This window comes from Astatotilapia calliptera, chromosome 13 (genome assembly GCF_900246225.1).
Source record: "Astatotilapia calliptera chromosome 13, fAstCal1.2, whole genome shotgun sequence".
Lineage (NCBI taxonomy): Eukaryota > Metazoa > Chordata > Actinopteri > Cichliformes > Cichlidae > Astatotilapia > Astatotilapia calliptera.
Genome location: NC_039314.1, coordinates 1,450,462 through 1,474,344, shown reverse-complemented (window position 1 = coordinate 1,474,344; position 23,883 = coordinate 1,450,462). Strand labels below are relative to the sequence as shown.

Here is a 23,883-nt window from a genome sequence, read left to right as displayed (position 1 = left end):
GCTTTGTTGTGTATCTGACGGCTAAACCAGTTCCACACTGAAGTTTTCACATTTTTACAAACCAATTCTGGTTCATCTGTTTCATTCAACGATCCGCTTTCGCCCTTCTCATTCTCTGTCGCCGCCGTGCCTTTTTCGCCATGTGCGTATGAAAACAAAGGCACAGCGCATGCGCGTTTTACCCAAATTCTATTGCGATACTTCATTTTCTTGTCATTGCCCAACATTATATCGGTATTACCGTGAACGATATGATATGGCCCAGCCCCAGTGAGTATTCTGTTGGAAAACACTAAAAAATACAGCAACACTACCAGCAGGACATATGCAGCAAGGTGGTGTAGACTTGCCAGTTATTTCATTACATGTTCCACATTTATAATGATTCACTTTTTTCTATCCTTTCTCAGTGGGCTTCACTGACTGCACAAACCGCACAATATTTCTTTTCGGCACTGATGACAATCGCTTTGGTGTAAAGGCAGATGGTGTATTAATGGTGAGTTAACTTGACGGCAAAGTTGGAATTACTGTAAAAATCACAGGAAAGTTTGTATAATTGTTCTAATGAAATGTAGAAACTCATTTCTAATGAATTGAAGTGTAGTGGATGCACTAATAAAACTTTTGTTTTTTTACTTTCCAGGTAAACAGAGAAGTTGTTCTTTATAATGGACACCAGAATTTCTTCATCCACTCATGGGACTCTCAAGGTCAGAAAATAACAGTTCCAGTCAGGGTAGTTCATTATGAGCATCACCGTGGACACCATCATGGTCATCAATGTGGAAAGCACCACAATGGAGACCACATAGAATACAGTCATCAGCATCACAGTACTGAAGTGAAGTCTGCTGACCACGCAGAGGTAGACACTGTTTCATACGGGACTGTTTAATGTTTTATAGACACTGTTTAATGGGGCATGAAGGAAAAGTTCAAATCTATTTATATTTTTTCCAAAACTACACATTTACAGACAGGGCAGGACTGATAATCTGGCATATTGGACATTTTTCTGGTCCACTGCACACTGACAGCATCCCATTCAATCATTCCACCTGACACAGCCTTCGCTGTGGCAAACAGGTGGAGCTGAAAAGCTGAAAGAAAACAATAAAAAGAATATAAGTGGTACCAGCAACTAGTAACTGGGCCTCACAGTCACAGGATGATGCTGCTAGCACCAGCTGTGGAGGAGTGAGGAAGAAGTGATGGAAGATTAGATTAATGTGGTAAGAAAAGTGAAATGAATGGCTACTTTATCCATGAGCCACTGCTAACAGCTAAAGTGTAACTTTTAATGCTAGGGCCAATTTTTTTGTCGCAATCCATTCCATTCAGATGTGAAGGTTGTTTCTGGAAATCATCTCTTTATTTTGCATGAGAGGCCAGACTTTTACCTAATGTAATTTTTTGTGAAGTGTTCTCCCAGCTTCATGAAAGTCTTTCAAACTGATTTTTCGGACATTGAAAATTATTTAAAAAGTAGCCAAACTGGTCCTTGGTACCCGAGAAGGGAATGTTTTTTCAAGCTTAATTTTAACCTTGCAGCTTAAGGTTAAGCTGCAAGTGTTGACTTGATGGATGTACATGGGCGTAAAACTCTTATCAGCTGTTTCTACTGAGTTTTGTGGGGCTGGGATGATGTCTTTGTAAATGTGTGACAGGACTGAACACACTAACACCTCATGGAAAACCTCAAATTTAAAATTCTGCTCCTCAAATACAATACTTGAGTAATCAATCCCCATTTTATCTTAATGACCTTAAAGTACCGTATCACCCCATTAGAGCATTTCGCTCTCAGACTCTGGGCTTACTTGTGGTTCCTAGAGTGTTAAAAGTATAATAGAGAGGCAGAGCCTTCAGCTTTCAAGTCCCTCTTTTGAGGAACAGCTTCCAATTTTTCTAATATTTTGTTCGATTTTTAATCTATGAATCAGCTGTCTTAGGTTAAAAATGGTGTAGACGATACACAGTCACAGATTCTGAGATATATTATAAGATCTGTGGTCCTCATTACAATTTCTGAGTCTTCTTCTGTTCATGCTTTTGCCAACAATATGTCTGCATGTTTTCCCAGAATGCCACTGATCCACAAGCGCATGTTCTTCAATTCCCCAAGTCTCTTGGAGGACTGAGGAGGAGGAAGAGAGACTGGGTTATTCCTCCTCTCAAAGTTTCTGAGAATCAGAGAGGAACCTATCCCCTAAAAGTAGCTCAGGTAAGGGGAACTGAATGACTTTTGTTGACATTATTTGTGGACAGGATTTCTCTGTTGTTCCTCTGCAGTCAGCACGTGTTTTTCCCATTTTTAGTTGTCACTATTGAATCTCCAGAATTTCCAGTTTTTTTAGATGCCTCTTAGTTATGAGCTAACTTTGTTAATTCTAGATAAATAAAATATCTATGAAAGAGAATGAAAAGTTATTGCTTTAGGGAAAGATCTAAAGTTTATGTGCAGTAATGAGAGCAAGATGTTGGCAGTTAGTACATTGACACTTGTTTTATTACTGTCTTTTCCATACTGTGTGTTGGAAATTGTTGGAATAACATAATTATTCTAAGAAAACTACAGAGTTGTGTTTCACGCTATATACTGTATATTGGTTAATTTATCTTACGACATCCACTACTGTGCTGTCTTTCTCTGCTCTCTTATGTTTGATATCAGGATAACCAGGATTCTGTTGAATATTAATGTGCATAGCCTCTTTGCTGTTGTATAAACGTTAAATGAACTGGTTCATGAACAGAAATTTTTTTACTTCTTCATTCTCTTTCTGAGCACTCAGAGTGCTTTATACAACTTGTCCTATTCATACGAGGACTTTTTCCCATGCTTTTTTTGTGAAAGTGCTTTCTAACATTCACAAACATTATAAAGCAAATCATGGTTAGTATCTTACTCAAGGATATTTGAAAAGCAGAGTGAAGTAGATAGGGATTGAACCACCAACCTTATGATCAGTAAATTACCTGCTTGACATCCTGAGCAACAGCTATCCCAGAACTGTTATCCTCATCACTGAGAGTGATTTAAGTCAATGTGGTTTTTTCCAGATCCGCTTAGAGAATCTAGCAATCTTATTGATTTGAGATCACAAGATGACTGAATCATTCTGATCTGTGTATCAGGATAACCAAGAATCTCTTGATATTTTTGAAGATGAACTTGCACAGCTTCTTTATTGTTGCATAACCTTTACCATAGACAGTGAGAGTGATCTAACTCAGTCCTGTGTGTTTTTTCCAGATCCGCTCCAATGAAGATAAAACAAGGAAGGTCTTTTACAGCATCACTGGTCCAGGAGCTGATCTGCCTCCTGTTGGTCGTTTCAGAATGGACAGAGAGACTGGAAATCTGTATGTAACACAGCCACTTGACAGAGAGGAAACAGCCGAATATCTAGTAAGCATCCCCACTTTGTCCAAATGTTTTCCAAAGTGTGTATCTTTTGATGATCATCAAAAGATACACACTTTCATCACACTTGATGATGAAGGCTTTTATTCTGATTATCCTTTCATGTGGAGTGACTTTGGAAAACTTTTTTATAAACATTTTATGTTATAAGTTCTGTTAAAATTGTTTGTTTTTGATGTTCTTTGTACATCACATAAAAGAATCAGCCCCCATCTTATCTTAATGACCTTAAAGTACCGTATCACCCCAATTAAGTGCTCTCAGACTGCAGGCTTACTTGTGGTTCTTAGAATATTTAAAGTACTCTTCTGTGGAACCAGCTTCCAGTTTGGATTTGAGAGATAGACACCCTCTCTACTTTTAAGATTAGGCTGAGAACTTAGAACTTTTTTCACTCATTGTGTTTATACACTGCTCTGCATTCAATTATTAGTTATTATCAATCTCTAGCTTTCATGTCAGCGTGTCTTTTGTTTTGTCTCCCTTCTCTCGGGGTGAGAGAAGGGAGACAAAACAAAAGACACGCTGACATGAAACCAGTAGCAGCAGGTGGCACACAAAAGAAAAGAATCACAACAAAAGTCACATCAAGACACTAAAATCTTTGCTTTGTTTGTATTGTGTGTAGATTAAAGGTGTAGAGATAAATGAATTAATTTAAAGGTGAATCTGAAACTTTCTGAATCAAACATGTTGAAATCTTTTGCCTGTGTAGTTTGAAGCACATGCTGTGGCTGATGGAGCAGGACAAGCTGAGGCTCCTATGGAGATTATAGTACGTGTGATCGACCAGAACGACAACAAACCTTATTTTACGACAGACTACAAAGCAAATGTTGCTGAGGCCACGACCATTGGTATGTTTAAACATATTTTTGACATTATTTTGTTTTCTTGTTGGCACTTATTTGCAGTTTTCTTTATTTTTGCTACTATCTACAATTCTCATCAATAGAAATCAATGTAGTGCAGAGGTTTAAATGCAATGAATTTTAAGACATTCAGAAACCTTCAGAACCTTCAGAAAATTACAATGTGGGTTGGAATGAAATTAGACTTTTTACGCTAACTCTATTTTGATTTAATAAATACTTAAATGAAGCAATGTGAAGACCTTCTAAAACTTCTGCTCTTTATTTCCTTTTTCTGAATTCCTCCACTCCAGGGACTGAGGTGGTTAGGGTTGAGGCCAAAGATGACGATGAGCCAAGTACTGACAACTCAGAGCTCCGCTATCGTATTCTGAACCAGGACCCACCGCTGCCCACTGACAACATGTTTGAAATCAACCCAATTACTGGAAGCATCAGAATCACTGGTAGAGGACTGGATAGAGAGGTAAGACCTGTTAAACACATTTAAAACACAAGTGTCCTTTTACGCCTAAGTACTGAAAAAGCATTTTTATGAATCAGGATCAGTAGTCTGCCTGTCACTGCTAGAAATCAATCACAAAGAGGGCACTGCACCAAAAACACTGCTGGTGATTTCTTGGATAATGATAATATTTACCTTTGAAGTAAAACCTGAATTTACTGCTGAAAACAAACACTGTTCTTGAAGCTTAACTTTTACTTTAGAGTCTAATGGTCTCCATTTCTAGTTTGTGTCATGCTTGTCAGTTTCACCACTGCTTGGTGAATAATACACTATATTTAAAAAGTTTGACTAAGGCTAATATCAGATAATGGCATCAGGTTTGCATGTATTTGTCATAAGCAAAATATTCTATGAGTTTATCTTCAGCTTTTCAGCAGAATGCCAGGCCTTCATAGGTGAAGGGTTTTAGTCAGTTTGAAAGCCGTGTGTTACAGAGGTCTGTAAACTGATGTCAGTGTTCCCTCCTTCCTGTTGATGAGCTGATCTACCTTAACAGTCCTCGTCTCTTAACAGAAATATCCACAGTACACTCTGACAGTACAAGCAGCAGATATGGCAGGAGAAGGGTTAACTGGACAAACAAAAGTCATCCTCACGGTGACGGACAGCAATGACAACATTCCAGTCTTCACTCAGAAATCTGTAAGTACAAAGTACTGGTAACTGGAAACTTCCTGTTTAACTGCTGCTTTTTCACTCTGTTAAAGCAGAACACATTCAGTCTGTATCTAGCTGCCTTACTAATGTTGCACTCACACATACTGCCACAGCTAATGCACACCATTTAACAAAATAAGTCCACAGCATGTGCAGTGATGCATGTGAAATAAGAAATGACACAAGGAAAAAGTATTGAACATGCTTACTGATGTTTAATACTCCATCCAAAAGTATTTTGGATTCAAGATGCCTCCTTTATGGAGAAACTAGTCGCATGCATGCACACAAGCAGTTTTCAAATCCTGAAGCTTCTGTGGGGCACTTCTATGAATTCTGAAAATGTATAGACAGAGCCGAAGCTCAGGTGGATTCTGGTCTCAGGGCTGGGCCATTCTAGCAGCTTTATTATCTTTCTCTGTTACCAACTGAGTCTTTCCTTGGCTTTGTGTTTGGAATCATTGTCTTACTGAAAGCGACCATCCTTGCCTCATCTTCATCATCTTGGTAGATGGCATGGTGAGTGGGCATGCAGACCATGGCAGTTGAGTGCATTGCTTATTACTTTCTTTGAAACAATTGTAACTACTGCATCCACCCTGCAGGGGCCTGTCCTTCCATAATGGTTCCTACTCTTGCTCCTCTTTCTTGGGTTTCTGCTGCTTGAGTTATTCTCTAAGCACGTGGTCAGTCATGGCCATCTTTTAAGCAATGGTTTAACTAGAGCCAGCTTGAAAGTCTGTTGTCCAGCCATCATCTTCTCCTTATCCGAGGCCGGGTTGCAGGGGACGCAGCCTAAGCAGAGAAGCCCAGACCTCCCTCTCCCCGGCCACCTCCTCCAGCTTGTCCAGGGAACACCAAGGCGTTCCCAGACCAACTGAGAGGTATAATCTCTCAAGCGTGTCCTGTCCCTCCTCCAAGTGGGACACACTCGGAACACCTCACCCAGGAGGCATCCTTGTCAGATGCACGAACCACCTCATCTGGCTTCTTTCAATGTGCAAGAGCAGCGGCTCTACTCTGAGACCCTCCCGGATGACTGAACTTCTCCCCCTATCTCTAAGGGAGATTCCAGCCACCCTTCAGAGGAAGCTAATTTCCACCCCTTGTATCCGCAATCTCATTCTTTCGGTCACTACCCACAGCTCGTGACCATAGTTGAGGGTAGGGATGTAGGTCGACCGGTAAATTGAGAGCTTTGCTTTTACGCTCAGCTCTCTCTTTATCTTTTAGAGAGCTTGTCCATTCAGACACTGAGTCCGAATGGACCATGTTCAGCACCTCCATTGCCGAAGCTGCTACACTGAGCTGCAAACCGCAAGGTTGTTGGAGTCTGTCGTGATGGTAACCCCTGAACCAAATGGTGGACACCAGAGGTGAAGGGAGGCACCAGGCTAAAGAAGGAGTCCTATTGGGCTTGGTTAGCCTGTGGGACTCCGGAGGCAGCTGATAGGTATCGACAGGCCAAGCGGAATGCGGCTCGGGCAGTGGCTGAAGCAAAAACTCGGATGTGGAAGAAGTTTGGAGAGGCCATGGAAAAAGACTTTTGGTCTGGTATGAATAGCCGGTTATTAGCGATAGGTTCATCTCGGTTGTGGGCAAAAGACCTGCAACTGACAAATAAAGGCTATCTCATCTCTCATCTCATCATATTTAAGATTTTAGTATTAATTAATGGTAGGACTTGAGCCGTCTTGTAGGAATTGGGTCTGAAAGAAATGTTCATCCTTTACTAGAAGTGATTACCAAAGTTAACTCAGAAAGATCTCTTGGAAAAAATTGTCTAAATAAATATCAGTGGTATTAAAAGTAGCTGCACATAATTTTATGTTTGTGATTTGTTGGAGTGTTTTTTTTTCTTTAATGGCTAAAATTTTATTTGTGAAGAAATTCATGATGTCATTATTATATACCATCAACAGAATGGTTGGCTTAACAAAGCTCTGACATTTGACATATACATGTGAGTCTGGCTGCGGTGCTGAAGAGAAACCGAGGATTGTTCTTATTTTCTTTAACCTCCTAAGACCCGAACTCTTCCACGGCATGCATTTTAATTTCCCTTTGATATTTGGGCTGGTTGGGACCTGATGAACTACCTGATTTTTTTTACCATGACTTCATCCACAGCAAGGTCCTCTGGTTTCTGTCGATGTGAATTATAATTTTACAGAATTTACATTTACCCTTAGCCAGCAGTTTTAAATGTCCCTCAGTGTCGCCTTTTCTAGTCCCTGGAAGGCACTTGACTATGATTGCTGGTGTCTCTAGCTTCACATGTCCCAGAACATCCATCTCCACTTTTCCAAGGCCGGGTTGGGGGGGGAGGCAGCAGCCTAAGAAGAAAAGTCCTGACCACCCTCTTTCCGGCCACCTCCTCCAGCTTATCCGGGGTAACACCAAGGCATTCCCACACCAGCTGAGAGATATAATTTCTCCAGCGTGTCATTGGTCTGCGCTGCAACATGCTTGGGACACCTCACCCAGGAGGCACCTAGGAACCATCATTGACAGATGCCTGAACTGACTCAACTGACTCCTTTCGATGTGGGGCAGTAGTGGCTGTACTCTGAGCCCGTTCCAGATAGCTGAACTCCTCACCCTATATCTAAGAGGCAGAGTCGAGCCATCCTTCGGAGAAAGATCATTTCCTCGATTTCCTTCTTTCGGGCCTACCCAAAGCTCATAACCATAGGTGAGGGTGTGGATGTAGATTGACCATTAAATTGAGAGCTTTGCTTTTATACTCAGCTCTCTTTTCATCACGATGGACTGGTACAGTGTCACTGCAGCCGCAGCACCAATCTTTGTTGATCTCCTGCTCCTCTTACTTGTGAACAAGAATTTAAATTAAAACTTAAACTCTTCCACTTGGGACAGTAAATTGTCCCTGACACAGAGTGGGCACTCCATTCTTTTCCGGCTGAGGACCATGGTCTCAGACTTGGAGATGCTGATTGTCATTCCTGCCGCTTCACATGGATGTGAACCGCTCCAGTGCGAGCAGGAGTCTGCACAAGTAGAAGCCTTTTGCAGCCTATTACAAGTGTTGTTATTGCTAAAGCAGGCCGATGACTAACTAAACATCTGAGCAGGAAAGTGCACGAGGCACAGGTAAAGAGGCCATGCTGCTAGCGGGTTGGCTATGAGCTAAGCTAAGCTAGCAAATCCCTAAAGACACACTGAGTGACTACTGTGAATGTAATTAGTGGCTGAATCATTCCATAAAATCATCATTCCATAAAAAACTCTGATTAAAAAAAACCCCTGAAAATCAAGTAGCAAATATTTATGTAATTCACATAGTTTTTGAGACGTCATTTTACTGGTTGTTTTCTAATGTCCTGTTTTGTGAGTGCCCCACTTCCCAATTTAAGACATCAGCCAAGTCCCCACAAAACTTAATCCAGACAGCTGATATGAGTTTCACACCCACACATCCACCAGTTAACCCTGGTCTAATACATTATAATTTGAATGACTGCAAAGTTAGAACACAGTTTGAAAAAAGATTCCCCTTCATGCAAAGGCATTGAAGCATTAAAGCAGTCAATGTCCAAAGAACAACTTTGAAATTATGGACAATCTCTACTGCATCTCTAGTACAAATGAACCATCTGTGGATGAATGAGATGCCAGAAAGCCTGATCTCCCAAGGATCCCCAGATGGGACTATTCCCATTCAAGTACCAGCCAATAACTTATCTTAGCACAACATGGAAAGGCCTGTCGGATGTCAGAGGGGCAAGACACTAGCTCGAGCAGTTGCTCAACACTGTAAGACCAGACTGACGAACTTGTGAACCACCTGGATTGTTTAAGTAGTGGGACTGAAAGATAGCACAGAAACGCTTCATCATCATAGCAAGACATGAACGAGTCCTAAGCAGAAGATTGATAGAGAGTGGGGGGCTACCACACCACTCAAGATCCCTGGTGCAGGCTGTGCAAAGAACCCCCTTGAGAGAATCCAACACATAGCAGCAGGATAAAAGATGCTAGCAGACTGGTATAGTATACAAGGTCAATTTGGGATACACCCACTCCAAGATGATTGAGAATGACCAAGCTATGATCCTGTGTGACTCCCAGCTACAGACAGCTACAACTGGTGATGGCTAACTAACTGGACATAATAGTTTTTGATAAGGAGAGGAAGAAGGCTGTAGTGATAGCAAGTAATGGTAAAGCACTTCAGAGCGCCATTATTATGGCCCAAAAAAATCATTGTCCATCCTCTTCCTTCCCTAAAGGACCTGTAGAGCACTCGCTATCTCAAGAGGGCACGCAGCATCCTACGGGACTGTACACACCCAGAATGTTTAAGCTGCTGCCGTCTGGCTAGAGATTCAGGCTGCTGAGGTCCCCGACAAACAGACTCAGGGACAGCTTTTGCAACAGGGCAATAGACCTAACCAATTCTAACAGCTGACCTGAGTGACTACCTCCCTAGACTTTTTGGGGGGCAATAACAATAACAATAATAAAAACAATGTACAATAAACATACGTTCTTTCTTTTTATTTATTAAGATAAGTTACTGTGTTGTGTTGTGTTATGCGCAGTGCTGACGCGGGACAGTTTCCAATTTCGTTGTGCTATTGTACTTGGTATGACTGTGCAGTGACAATAAAGAGTTATCTTATCTTCAATCCCTGTTTACATCCCAAATATGTTACTTTAAATAAGTATCAACTTTACATAAACGTGTATAGTGCTCGTATGCTGCTCTCACCTGAAACACAGCAAAACAGCAGTTCTGTGTTACTGATGGCTTCCATATAATAACCGGCCTGTGTTACTTTTTGTCATGTTTCAGCTGTGTGCAGGCAGAAAAAGGACCCAAACGGAAAACTCACAACAACAAAATTAAACTCAAAAAGCTGCTTTATTGTAGAATAGCATGGAAAAACTAAACTAAATTGGGACATGGATAAACTGACACACAGGGAACCACAGCCATGAGGGAGACTACAACACTGACAAAGAGAAACACAGGGCTTAAATACACTGAGGGATAACGAGGGAATGAGACACAGAAGGAGAGCACAGCTGGGAGTAATCAGGCTGGACCAGACAAGGGAAGCAAAACTAGAAACACTGACATAAGACACGGACCTTCAAAGTAAAACAGGAAACACACTGACTGAACCCTAGACATGTGAACTTAACAGCAACTGAGGAGAAAGAACATAGGGACCTGAAACATGGGACAGAAAGGCACAGTAGACACAACGTGGACATAACAACGCCACAGGGAAAGAGTAAGACAAAACAGAGAACACAGGACCTCTTACAAAATAAAATAGGAAACATAATGAAACGCAGACATGACTACATGAACTTGACAGCATAAGAAGAGACATGAAACACATGAAGGGCAAGGGGGACTTAACAAGGGTTGAAAACACAAGGGGAAACTAATAACAAATGAACTTAGATAACCTAAAGAACTTAAACATACCATAAACATCAAAATAAACTAAAACTCAGAACGTGACACTTTTGTAAGGGATTACTTTGCCAGTTACTAATTTGTCTGAGCCAGTAGGTGGCAGTAGGTGGCCATTGCCACGTACTGGTGAAATTAAATATCGCCTTAACACCACATCAGGTGGGAGCAAATGAGCTTTTCACTCTAGGCTATGAAGTAAACTATTGTCACAACAAAAGCAAAAAAGGTGATGGCAACATTAAAAGAACTTCAACAACAATTCTTAGACTTGTTTTTGATACTTAAAATACTCAGGGTGCCAGACATGTACAGAAGAAAACAACACCCCATCTCCCATAATTGTTTTGAGGATCCTGAAAGGCAGTATAGACCATCCATTCACGTAAACAATGGAATCTACAGTATAAATAATAAATATTGTCTTATTAGAATGATTACTCTAATACAGGAGAGAGAAAACCACAGACCGAATATTTAGCTCCATTCGTTCATATTAGAAGAGAGAAAGAGAAGACTGTGCTGTGAATTCATTAACATCTGTCAAAAATAGCCGCTGCTTTCAAGGAGAAAAATAAAACAAGCATGATTTTTCAGCTCTAAGCTATTCTCTTTTTTTAATAATTTCAACAGAAATCTTTATCTTATTTAAAATAAATTAAATGCTGCATCTAGTACTATGCAAGCTTCTAGCTTTGCTTGACAATGTTTAGAATAAACCTGATGACATGACATTCCAGAAAGTCTACAACAAAAGACGAAGCAGACTGAGCCCAGAAATTGCTAAAAACTTGTGTTACTCTTACAGTAAACACATCAGTCTTGTTAACAAATAGAGAATTTGTCATCACTCTTAAGTAATTAGTTCTTTGATATTTTGCTGAGTGCTTTATGAAGTTAATGGGTTCATCTAACATGTCTGCTTTATCTTTAGATTGTGATTTGTTGTGTTGAGTTTTGGTCAGAAGACTATTGCTGGCTACTTTCCTTTTTGTGTTGTAATCCATTTGACATTTATTTACCCATTTATTTTTGTAAGTAGAAGGTCTATATTCAGTTGCTGGAGTTGAATTGTATGTCTAGTTTAAGTAAGTTGGTATTTAAATATTAAAAATTCACATTTTTGGGCCAGGTGGGTGAGTTTGATGACTGTGCTGAAGTTTTAGTTGATAATTATGTTTGTTGATTTGGTTAATAATGAAAAGAGGTTGTGGAAGAAAGATGGATTGTCATTGCTGGGGCCACAAATGTTGACTAGCATGAATATTTTATTACTTAGGGATAAACTGATAATCTTATTGGATCACTGAGAGATGTATTACAAATTAATGTTTTTTTCACCTCCTTTACTATTATATGTTTGATATTATATCTTGTCAAACTTTGTACTTTAAGATTTCGGATTTCATAGTGAGCAAGTCAGTTTCTTGCAAGAAGTATATGTCTGCAATAAGATTAGACGGAATTGAACATGAATTATTGATGTACAATTTAAGTTATTTGGCGGTTAGGCGACTGTGGCACTGGAGGTTGGGAAGCGCATCTGTAACCGGAAGGTCGCCTGTTCGATCCCCAGGCTCTCTGTCCTGGTCGTTGTGTCCGTGGGCAAGACATTTACCCTACCGCCTACTGGTGTTGGCCAGAGGGGCCGATGGCGCGATATATAGCAGCCTCGCTTCTGTCAGTCTGTCCCAGGGCAGCTGTGGCTGCAACTGTAACTTGCTTCCACCAGTGTGTGAATGTGAGAGTGAATGAATAATGGAATTGTAAAGTGCTTTGGGTGCCTTGAAAAGTGCTATATAAATCCATTATTATTAGACTCCGATGACCCATCACAGCAAAAACAGAACAGAACACCAAGATCTGTTTTGACTCCCATGATTCTGACCCATCCTTAATTTTCTCACAGTATAGTGCGACAGTTGATGAAAACAAAAAGGATGTTGTGGTGGTTAAGATGATAGTAACAGATGAGGATGAACCACAAACTCCAGCCTGGAACGCCATCTTCAAGATCGTCAGTGGTGATCCTGATGGACTTTTCACAGTAAAAACAGGAACTAACAAACAGGAAGGAATCCTTTCTACTGCAAAGGTAGGAAGAAAATCAGGAATTCATTCATAATATTGGGAGATATTTATCATCAGTGATTAGTTGATGGAAGCATTTTCTGTGATTTGTTGGGACTTAATAAAAATCTGTGCCAACACCCTTATAATGTGTTTTTTTCTCCCTTCCTTCCAACCAGGAGCTGGACTTTGAGACGGCCAGCAAGCACACTCTGTTGGTTTCAGTGGAGAATGAGATTCCTTTTGCTCCTGGTGTTTCTGTGGTCACTTCTACCACCACAGTGGTGGTGAATGTGAGAGATGTGAATGAAGCTCCAGTCTTTGATCCAAAGGAGATGCTTGTGGTAAAACCAGAGGACCTTCCTGTGGATGAAGTTGTGGTGCAGTACACTGCTTCAGACCCAGACACTGCACGCAAGCAGAAAGTCACGTAAGTCAACTAGGAACTAAACCCCCCCAAACATCTTTTTACTTCAAACAACATTTGAAGTAAAAAGGTAAACAAAAAATGTGTCACCAACCTCATAAGCAAACATTACATTACTTTTGAAATATTGAAAAAAAAAACCACACTATAAAACACCCCTAGTATTAGTCAGAATTTGCTTTTTAACACCCAACAAGCTGACAGACGGGCTTGAAAAGTTTAATTGTTTTCTTAATGTTTTCTTGATATCAGAGGAGAACGGCCAGACTGCTTTGAGCTCATAGGAAGCTAGCCTTGACTCAAACTACCACTAGAGATTCATATGGGTGCAACGATACACAAAATTCACGGTTCGGTTCGGTTCGATACTTTGGTGTCACGGTTCGATATGTTTTCAATACAAAAAAATATTCATGCCTTTTTAATTTGTCATTTATTAAAATTATAAATATATATTTTAACTCAAAGGTACAGTTTTTAAGTTTAATGTTGCTGAAACAACAAAATAATAAAAAAAATAAATCGATCTGATCGAGAAAACACTCATCTTTGGCGATTTCTCTTTATTACAGAGAAATGTCTCTTTCCAAAATAAAAGTTATACTATAAGCTTCTTCTGGGCTATATTCTCAGCAGCATATTAAACATATCAGGTCCCCATAAGGAGAATCATGTGCTAACGGCTGTCTAAATGACTCGGGTAAAGTTTGTAGCATGCTGCTTGTTGTTTTGTCTGCTTCCACTTGTCTTTGCACCAGGATGATGTCAGCGTAAATACGCAGTCATATTCGTTGTGTTCCCACTAGTGCTGTCAGCGTTAATCTCGTTAAAATGACATTAACGCCATAACGCAGCAAATCTCCGTTAACAAGTTACCGCGGATCGCCGTGGACGGCGTCGACACGTTAACAACCTAACTGCGCTAACGCACTAGTTCCCACCAATTGAGCATTGCGTAGCACATCCGACATACTGTTTTACTTTTGTCCATGACTCGCTTACCATCAGGGTCATACTTCACATGAAAACCAAAATAGGTCTAAAGGCCAGATCTGAATGAGGGTGGGGGAGGTTCAATTTCGGGTAGCGTTGAGGCAGTTGCCATGTTTCAACGAGCTTAGCTTCTGTCTTGCTAGCTTGCGCTGCGCTCAGTGTATATGCACTCGACAGTGCAGCCTAGGCAGAGTAGTCGAACGCAGATCCACTGAGCGCTCAACACAGACAGCATCGTCAGAAGAAAAGCTGATAAAATAAATAAAAAATGTTGTATTGTTCAATACATGTGCGTACCGAACCGAAAGCACTGTATCAAACGGTTGAATATTGATACATGTATTGTTGCACCCCTTGTAGATTTGGATAACCATCATATGCAGAGCAGCATCTCTAAATGCACAGCACATTCAACCTTAAAGCAGATGGGTTACAGCAGTTAAAGATCAAACCAGGTGACTGGGTGATTTGTTAGCTAAGAATAGATAACTGAGGCTACAGTTTACACCACACCTGGACAAACAAAGATTGGAAGAATATTTTCTGGTCCGAAGACTTTTGTTTCTGTTGAAAGGAACAGAATTTGTCAGTAACATAAATTACACAGCCTGCTACATGTCCCTCCCTTCAGTGTACCTGCCCTTCTTATTGATGCTTCCAGCAGGACCACAGACCATATCTCAAAGCTTAGATAATCTCAAACTGGTTTCTTGAACAAGGCAGTGAGTTCACTGTACTCAAGTTGCTTCCACAGTCACGAGATTCAATCCAATGGCACGCTGTTGGGATGGAATGGGAGATTTGCATGATGGCTCCAGAGCTGACAAATCTGCATGATGATGTCATGTCAACGTAGACCAAAAACTTTGAAGAATGTTTTCAAGCACAACGGGGTCGAGCCCAAAACTTGCATTGTGCACCAGAGAGAGATAAACAGAATAAATTGGTTCTCTCATTTATGAAAACACTTGATGATAACAATAAGTGTACAATCTTAACAGTACAGAGTGTTGTTGATAGCTGATTGGTACTTCATAATCGTCACACAGACTAATTATAGATTTTAAATAACATTTGCGGAAGGGGCTCAGAGTAGAGCCGCTGCTCCTCCACATCGAAAGGAGCCAGCTGAGGTGGTTCGAGTATATGACAAGGATGCCTCCTGAGCGCCTCCTGGGTGAGGTGTTCCGGGCATGTCCCACCGGGAGGAGGCCCCGGGGCAGACACAGGACACGCTGGAGAGATTATATCTCTCGGCTGGCCTGGGAACGCCTTGGTGTTCCCCCGGATAAGCTGGAGGAGGTAGCTGGGGAGTGGGAGGTCTGGGCTTCTCTGCTTAGGCTGCTGCCCCCTGCGACCCGGCCCCGGATAAAGCGGATGAAGATGGATGGAAATAGCATTTGGTTTATATATTTTTCTGTGATGCAAAATAAATTTGGTGCCCAAATATTTCTGAAAAAGAACATTCTCTGGCTACCACATAGATGTACTGAAATCTCTACTAACCCCAAGTGAATATGAATGTTAGATAGAACACACTTGTTATACAAAAAATGTTTGAATGGGTAAATGTGGCATGTTATGTGCTAAGGTGGAGCAGAAAAGTGCTGTGTAAGAATCAATCCATCTACCAGATTTTGCACTGTCGCTGCAATTAAGTTCTCATTAATGACAATATAAGGAAAACTGAATTATGACAACACACAGTAGAATCATAAAATGATCTCTAATGATGAAAAGCATTTTACCTAAAAAGTAGAATTTGGAACCTATGTCAGCTGTGGTAGAGGCAGCGTACACCGTGTCTCGCAGAGCCAACACAAACAATTATTCACTCTCCCCCACACTATGGGCACGCAGGTCTTTGGACAGTGGGAGAAAGCTGCAATAGCCGGAGAGAACATGCAATGTCCACACAGACCCAGGACTCGAGACCTTCTTGCTGCGAGGCAACAGTGCTAACCACCATACCACCTCCCACAAACTGCCATAGTAGCAGAAACCCCTAAATAGTTTAAAATTACAGCTCAAAGTTAAGTTTTTTCAAGAAACTGGGTGCCACGGTTGCTATACCCTCAGAGTGAAACCATACTTCAGAACTGGTTTTACTAACATGGAAGGAAATGATTCCTTCCTTTTAGCACATAAAAACACTTTGTGGTGGTAAATATGACGATTTTGAAAAGATGGTGCAGGAAGCTGCACCTGGAGAAGGCCTTTGTGGAGTAGGCGCTTTTTCTCTTAGACTCACTAGACAAGGGAATCTTCCAGTAGCCTTTAGTTGAATCCAGTGTCGTCAAAATACGAGCAGTACCAAACTGGTCCAAGAGCTCATCAACCCAGGGTGTCATGGCCAAAAACCAAAAGCCACCAGGTCAGTGGGTGACCTGAACAACAGCACAAGAGTCCATGGTCACCAAGCCGACGAGACATGCTGGCTGCTTGTCTCCTGAACCTCCAGCTGAGGCAGACAGTGGTACTGGGGCCACTGGTTGCTGGGCTTGACCTGTACGTCCAGCAGAAGTTGATGCAGGACCGGTATGGAGACCCCTGGCAAATCAGAGAGCTGAACAGGAGGCTGAGCTGGTAGCCGAGCTGAAGCCTGAGGGGAAACAGTCTGTTGGGACATAACTCCACACTCCGAGAGGGCAGGTGAAAAACAGTCCTTAGTGCCCACAGCTTTTAAGCAAGTGCCAATAAAGTGAACAGTCTTAATGATCACAGATCCTGAGCAAGGAGTCTTTGAGTTCTCAGAGTCTGAGTAAACAGTCTTAGAATCTTTAAAGCCAGAGTTCATTTTCTCAGGCCTAATGTGAGATAATTAGGTCACATGAACAACATTTGCATTGCTGCTAGTGAAAACGTCTTGATGCACTCGCAATCATCCAGGAAAGTAAATCTCCAAAAAGTTGATTCTGTTCATCTGGACGTAGCGTTTTGTGGGAGAAATGTTTGGTCACTCATCCAAGTGACTGGATGGTTGTTTCCATGCTTTCTGCTCAGGTGCATGTTCATGTTTTTCGTTTCCACATGTACCGTTTCAGATTCATGTTTATGCTCTAAAGTCACAGTTAATCATAGTTTATTCCCAGTTTAGATTTTTAGTTAGTTTATCTCAGTGCGCTTTTGCCTTTGTTTTTTCCGGCCTCCAAAAATTTTTTTGGTAAATCAGATTCCTGCCTTCAGCATCTTAAATAAGCTCAAGGTCTGCTGCTGAGGCCCCGTGACGTTTATCTTCCTTCTGGTCCTGATGCCCCTGAAATAACTGAATTGCTTTCAGCTGCCCTGCCAGCCTCTCTTGTACTGTCCCTTGGGCCTGCTGAACCAAACCCCCTCTGCAGCAGAGCCACAGACCACACCTCCCTCATGACTTTTAATGACTCCTAATACTACTTTGGATTATCGTTATCAGTAAGGTCTTAAAAGCCATTATTAATATTATTATTATTTCTATTTTTTTCTCTGTTTTTTATTTCTTTTTCTGAAGAAAAGCATTTTTTTTACCCTTCAGCCGTAAAATCCTGATTAATAGGTGTGTCTACTAATGAGCTCAGGGGTAGCACTGGTAGGATACAGGAACCCTGTGACAGTTAATGTGTTTCATGAGATTTGCAAATTGAATTGACTGTTGTTGTGATTTATCACAATATAAATAATACTGAATACTGAATAAATGGCATTCTGCGCCTAACCTGTCACTGTGTATTTAGCCTAAGGAAAAAGTAAGTCTATGTCAAAAATCAAATAACACATTGCGCCACATTGTGAAACATGCTAATTGCAATCACCCCGCCTGCACAGTATTGCCATCTTTTCTGTGACTGTCTTGTGCAGGTACAAAATGATTAATGACCCTGCAGGCTGGCTGAATGTGGACAAGGACACAGGTCTTATTAAAGTGAGAAGATTCATGGACAGAGAAGCTCCTTTTGTCACAAACAGCAGATACATCGCAAACATTGGTGCATGTGATGATGGTAGGTGGGAGTTAAGACTGCTGCACACTATTATCATCATTTGACTCCCATACACAATGACCACTGATATGATTTTATTAAATTACAAGTGTCTGAATAATTACACTGGTCAACAAGAGTTTTGCTTCTGGGATTCCTTCACCTTTACTTCAGGAACTTTCACTTGCTGAATAAGAATCTGAAAACTGTTTTTGTCTAACACATCCTGGTTTACAGTATGATGTTCCAAGTACTGAACAACGAAGATGACTGGACAGAAACAGCAGCGCGTTTCAGCATTTAGGAAATACGTTTTGTTTCAAGAAATATGTTCTGTCTTTAGAAATAAAGTGAAAAAAAAGTGAAGCTAAAATTAGGTTTGTCCTGAAATCTGTGAAATCATACTTGACATTGAGCTCAAAAGGAAACTGAGGCCAACTAAACGATCAGTTTGTGAAGCATTCATGCAACCAATATCAGGGAAAATTGAGTATGATGGGTGAATACTGTTGGTTCTCACAAAAAGAGAGATGTGCAGTACAAGCACAAAAAAGGTGCCTCAGACAGGTTTCAGCTGACTGACCTCATTTTATTTTGAGCTGAATTGAAAGAAATATATTTTAACACATCTGCGGTATTGTCATCTAATTCGCTTTCATAATAAAGACATTAAAACAGTTTTCATGAGAAATTATTAGAAATCAATACTTTCTGTTGATTATACTATTTTGATCTTCACAAGTATTAAAACGATGTGTATCTTAAAAAAAACAGAGGCTCAAGCTTAAATTGGATATCACATCTGAAATCAGTGTAAAAGCTGCAATAGCTGGTCTGAAGTTCCCAGTAGCAAAATAATAGTGATATGAAAGTGTGTTATTGCCCTGAAGTTTTTTTCTTCTCCTTAAACAAAATTCCAGTACAAACTGATGTCCCTTGGATGCTCATAGCTAATAACACTGTAGCCCTTAATTGCTCTGCCTTTATTTGTTTAACAGCCAAATGTTAGTTATAAGAATCAGTCCAGAGCAAAGTTTTTGAGCAATAATACAGATTTTATTTAAATACATTTTGGTCTCCTGATGTGTTTGTTCTGTGACCAGATGCTGTCCCGGCTACAGGAACTGGTACCCTGATCATTCAGCTGGAAGATGTCAATGACAATGCTCCGTTTATTGAAGAGCGTGAAATCAAGGTGTGTCTTATTTCCAATAGCTCAAGAATCGTTTTGTGTTGAACTTGTCTAATTGTGGTGCAGGATGGGTGTGTTTGTAAGATTTCCAACTACAGGATGGTCATCAGCATGAAGGAAAGCTTCACTGTGACTTTGTTTCCTCAGGTGTGCAACAAGGATCCAGCTCCTCAGCTGCTGTCAGTAACAGATAAAGACGGACCAGAATTTGGACCTCCCTACTCGGTGTCTTTACAGGGCATGTCAAAGACCAACTGGACCGCTAGGATGAACGACACCAGTATGTACACTGCTAACATGTGACAAGTACAAACTTATGCTGTCCAATAAGATGGCCAGAATTTGAAATATTTTGGTACATAAATTTCACTGATATTTTATCAGCTGTGTTCTTTTGCGATAACAAAAATATTTCCTGTTGTGAACATCAGGGCTGCTTCCTTCCAAAGGCTAAAGTTTAGCTCATACATGATTCAGTTTTCATCACTGAGATTAGAGTGATTGGTGCTTGTGTGAGGAGAGTGAGTACTGCCAGAAAAGAAACCCTAACACAACATACTTAAAAGAAGGATGATTGGCTTTATTCAGATGTCTCATTTTCAAAAATATGTAACAAAACAAATCCATCAACACAGAACTATAAAGCTACATTTCTGCTGTCTTGTTTATTTCAGGAACAGGGGTCATCTTAAATTTAGGCACTGAGCTGCCCAGTGGAGATTACAGTGTTATACTAAGAGTGGCAGACAAGCATGGCCTGGAGCAGGACAGCATCATCAAAGCTGAAGTTTGCCACTGCAAGGGCAAGGGAGCAGAGGCGACATGCACAGACCGTGCTATAGGTGGCAGCAACCTGCCCCTTATCCTCGGAATACTTGGAGCCATCCTGCTGCTCGGTGAGTCACACATCTGTAGTCTCAGGTCAGAGCATTTCTTTCCTTTCCCAGCTAAGTAGGTTTTGGTTGGTTACTGTGTGCTAAACTTTACACTCTGTGTTCAGCACTGGTGCTGCTAATGCTGCTGTTTGCAAAACAGAGGAAAAAGGACAAAAAGAAGCCACTGCTGCTAGATGATAGTGTCAGGGACAACATCTATTACTATGATGAAGAAGGAGGTGGAGAGGATGATCAGGTAAATGGACACATTTACGCGATTACACATTTACACAAGTACAAAGTAATCAAAGCTGCACACGCAGGAGCAGAAAACCTTGGAAAATATGTCACTGTGTTTATTGGAGTACTGGAGAATTCTGCCATTGCCGTTCCCAAGCCTGGATGAAAAAGGAGGGGAGTTGGGTGAAATGCCAAAAAGAAAAACGGAGAGTTTTAAAAGGCTGATTAAATTTGCTGTATTATTTCAGTGATTTGACCCAGGCCTTTTAGTGATAGAAAAGTATGAGTACACAACAGGCCTAAAGCAGTGAGTGGATGAAGAGTGTGGATTGCAGAAGTACAGCATAAAATATTCCATATAATAATGCATCATTAAATCACTTTCTATCAGGACTATGACTTGAGTGTTCTCCACCGTGGTCTGGACAACCGGCCTGAGGTGTTAAGAAGTAACGTGGTGCCAAACTTCATGCCTGCTCCTCAGTACCGACCTCGGCCCACCAACCCAGAAGACATGAACAACTTCATTGAAGATGTGAGTGAGATTCTAAAGTACCTTGAAACTTACTCAAGCATGGTTACAAGATTTCACTTAAGTGGGCTCACCACCCACGGGAGGTACCATAGGGGTTAAGGTGCATTGTGTGTTGGATGGCTGTTATGTGTGCAGGCCCTGGCAGTCTGATCCCTGGCTGTTAAGACTGGCTCTGAGGACATGATGGAGTTGGTTGCGTGGTAAGAAAGGAGCAAGTGCATGAATTTAAAAGTTTAATCTGGTTCACAACTTGGAACCAGTGTCCTGGAAAACAGCTAGACTCTACTCTAGTCTGGAATTTCCGTTGGCAACATGGCAAGCAGGGACGGGTCCTGTTTCACCTTCCCACTGTCACCAGAGGCTTGTTCACAGGTCATCTGATTATTGGGGTTTCTTTCTAATATTGTAGGATTAACTTGATAATTCCAAGTTTCTTGAGTACTACTGTTTTTGTTCTGATCATGAAATGCTGTACCAGCTCTTTATGCTCTAGAGTATTCCAGAATGCCTAAACAGCTTACATGTGCTTTGTCACACTTGGAGAAAGCATTTTGTGCCTTGTGGGCAGTTCTTTTCAAATGAAGGTTTTCTTAGGGGAACTGTGGCTCAGGAGGTAGAAGGGGTTGTCTAAAAGTCATAATCATGGCTGGCTTCCTGGCTCCAGTCCTCATTTTCAAAGGATCCTTGTGAAAGACACTGGACCCTGATGTATCCACTGTGAGTGTGTGAATGCTAGACAAGGCACTTTAGTACAGATAAGGTTTGTATGAATGTTTTTGTTATTGGGTGAATAAAACTAGGTTTCCCCCTGGCGAGGTGTTTAAGGCATCTCCTACCAGGAGCTGGAGATAGTGGCTGATGAGGGAAGTCTGGACTTCTCTGCTAGCAGACGATAGAGGCATGGATGTGGATAGATGTGTACGTCAATTGTACGTCATGTCTGGGCTTTAATAACTTCCACATTCATTATTCTGTTATCTTTATCCAGGCTATGTAAGGTAACCAAAACAAGTTGTGTAAAATTTCTAGAAAAGTTATCTTTGCTCCTCCCTCAGAACCTGAAGGCTGCAGACAACGACCCAACAGCACCCCCTTATGACTCCCAGATGGTATTTGACCATGAGGGAGGTGGTTCTGATGCAGGAAGTCTCTCCTCTTTGAACTCTTCAAGTAGTGGAGACCAGAACTATGACTGCCTCAGTGAGTGGGGCCCTCGCTTCAAGAAACTGGCCAACATGTACGGAGGAGGAGAAGATGATGATATGCTGTAATCATACCACATGGCATGGCCTCATGTTTCATTCAAAGCAAGCCAGAAGGGACTTTCAACTACACATTAGTGTTTTGTCTTGTTTTTCATAGATATATATATATGCATTGTGGTTTGCCTTCTCACTGAAATGCCATTATCAGTTATCGGCCACTGCTGAGAAGCCAAAGGATGAGCGCTTTTGTTTTGTTGTTTTTGAATTTCCTGTTTTGATTGCATTAGGCTCTGTATGCCTTTTTTACATCCCTGTTTGACCTGCAGGCTGAACACATAAATACTTTGGTAGTTTTCTGTTGAATGAGTGCTGGAGCCATGTGTTGCCTTTTTCATAGGGTTTGTGTTTCTGGTCTCTATCTGTTTAATAAGTACTCTTGTGTATTTTCATTTTTTCATTTGAACACAATAACACACTTTAGTTCCTGATCAGCCATTATATATATCCGTGTGTGTCATTTCCTGTTTAGGTCAGTTATGTTTGTTTGGGCAGTCATTTGGTAAGTTTGCAGTTCTTTGCCTGAGTTTAGATTTGTTTCTTTGACCTCTTTTATGAGCTCAACATTTATTACTTTTGTAAATATAATTTTTTGGTTAAATAAATGGAAACCCTATTTTTCTGATAATTCCTGTGACTCCTCTCGTCCATCACAGACAGTAATCTAACCTTTGATAAACAGATTAATGCTGTAATCAAGACCCGTTTCCTTCACCTCTGGCTACTTGCAAAAGTGAAGCAATTCCTCTGTTTTAGAGACTCTGAGAGAGCTATCCATGCTTTCATTTCATCTCACCTCAACTTTTGTAATAGTCTTTACTCAGGTGTCAGTCTGTCATCAGTTAGCTGCCTGCAGCTGGTCCAAAAAGCTGCAGCATGGTTACTAACTGGCACGACATATCTCACATACTAGCATCCTTACACTGGCTGCCAGTTAGTTTTTGAATTGATTTTAAGATTTTATTATTCGTTTTTAAGGCGTTGCACGTGTTAGCACCCTCATAACTTTATGATCTTTTAAATTGGTACACTCCTGCAAGATCACTGAGCCCTGCAGTTCAAATGCTCCTGGCTGTCCTGAGGTCCAGATTAAAGCACAGAGGTGACCGGGCCTTTGCTGTGACTGCTCCTAAATTGTGTAACAAAGTGCCCCTTCATGTCAGGGCCTCCTCAACATTAGACACTTTCAAAACGCATCTGAAAACCCACTTTTATTCCTTGGTTTTTAAATCAGAATGATTTTGTACTACTTTTGTCTTGTTTCTTACTCAAATCTTCTCATTTCATGCTTCTTTTTCTTATTTTTTTGTCGTGTATTTATAGAGATAAAAATCTTTTTTGATTATCTTAAATGTTGTTCAACAGTTGTTTTAAATGTGCTATACAAATAAATTTGACTTTAACTTTAATACGA

General features: G+C 40.9%; 1 protein-coding gene across 1 annotated transcript in view; it reads left to right on the top strand.

Annotated features, from left to right (window-relative positions):
- LOC113035008 (B-cadherin-like) overlaps positions 1-23,883 on the top strand; it is a 27,620-nt gene extending 3,737 nt beyond the window's left edge. Inside the window, exons 3-18 of the mRNA XM_026190234.1 lie at positions 411-499; positions 647-868; positions 2,087-2,227; positions 3,260-3,415; positions 4,146-4,287; positions 4,596-4,768; positions 5,324-5,452; positions 12,829-13,014; positions 13,169-13,419; positions 18,244-18,386; positions 19,469-19,560; positions 19,705-19,837; positions 20,232-20,453; positions 20,558-20,688; positions 21,064-21,207; positions 22,263-23,883. Coding sequence (XP_026046019.1) covers positions 411-499; positions 647-868; positions 2,087-2,227; positions 3,260-3,415; positions 4,146-4,287; positions 4,596-4,768; positions 5,324-5,452; positions 12,829-13,014; positions 13,169-13,419; positions 18,244-18,386; positions 19,469-19,560; positions 19,705-19,837; positions 20,232-20,453; positions 20,558-20,688; positions 21,064-21,207; positions 22,263-22,478 — 2,570 coding nt within the window. The 3' untranslated portion in view covers positions 22,479-23,883. The remainder of the gene's footprint in view (positions 1-410; positions 500-646; positions 869-2,086; positions 2,228-3,259; positions 3,416-4,145; positions 4,288-4,595; positions 4,769-5,323; positions 5,453-12,828; positions 13,015-13,168; positions 13,420-18,243; positions 18,387-19,468; positions 19,561-19,704; positions 19,838-20,231; positions 20,454-20,557; positions 20,689-21,063; positions 21,208-22,262) is intronic.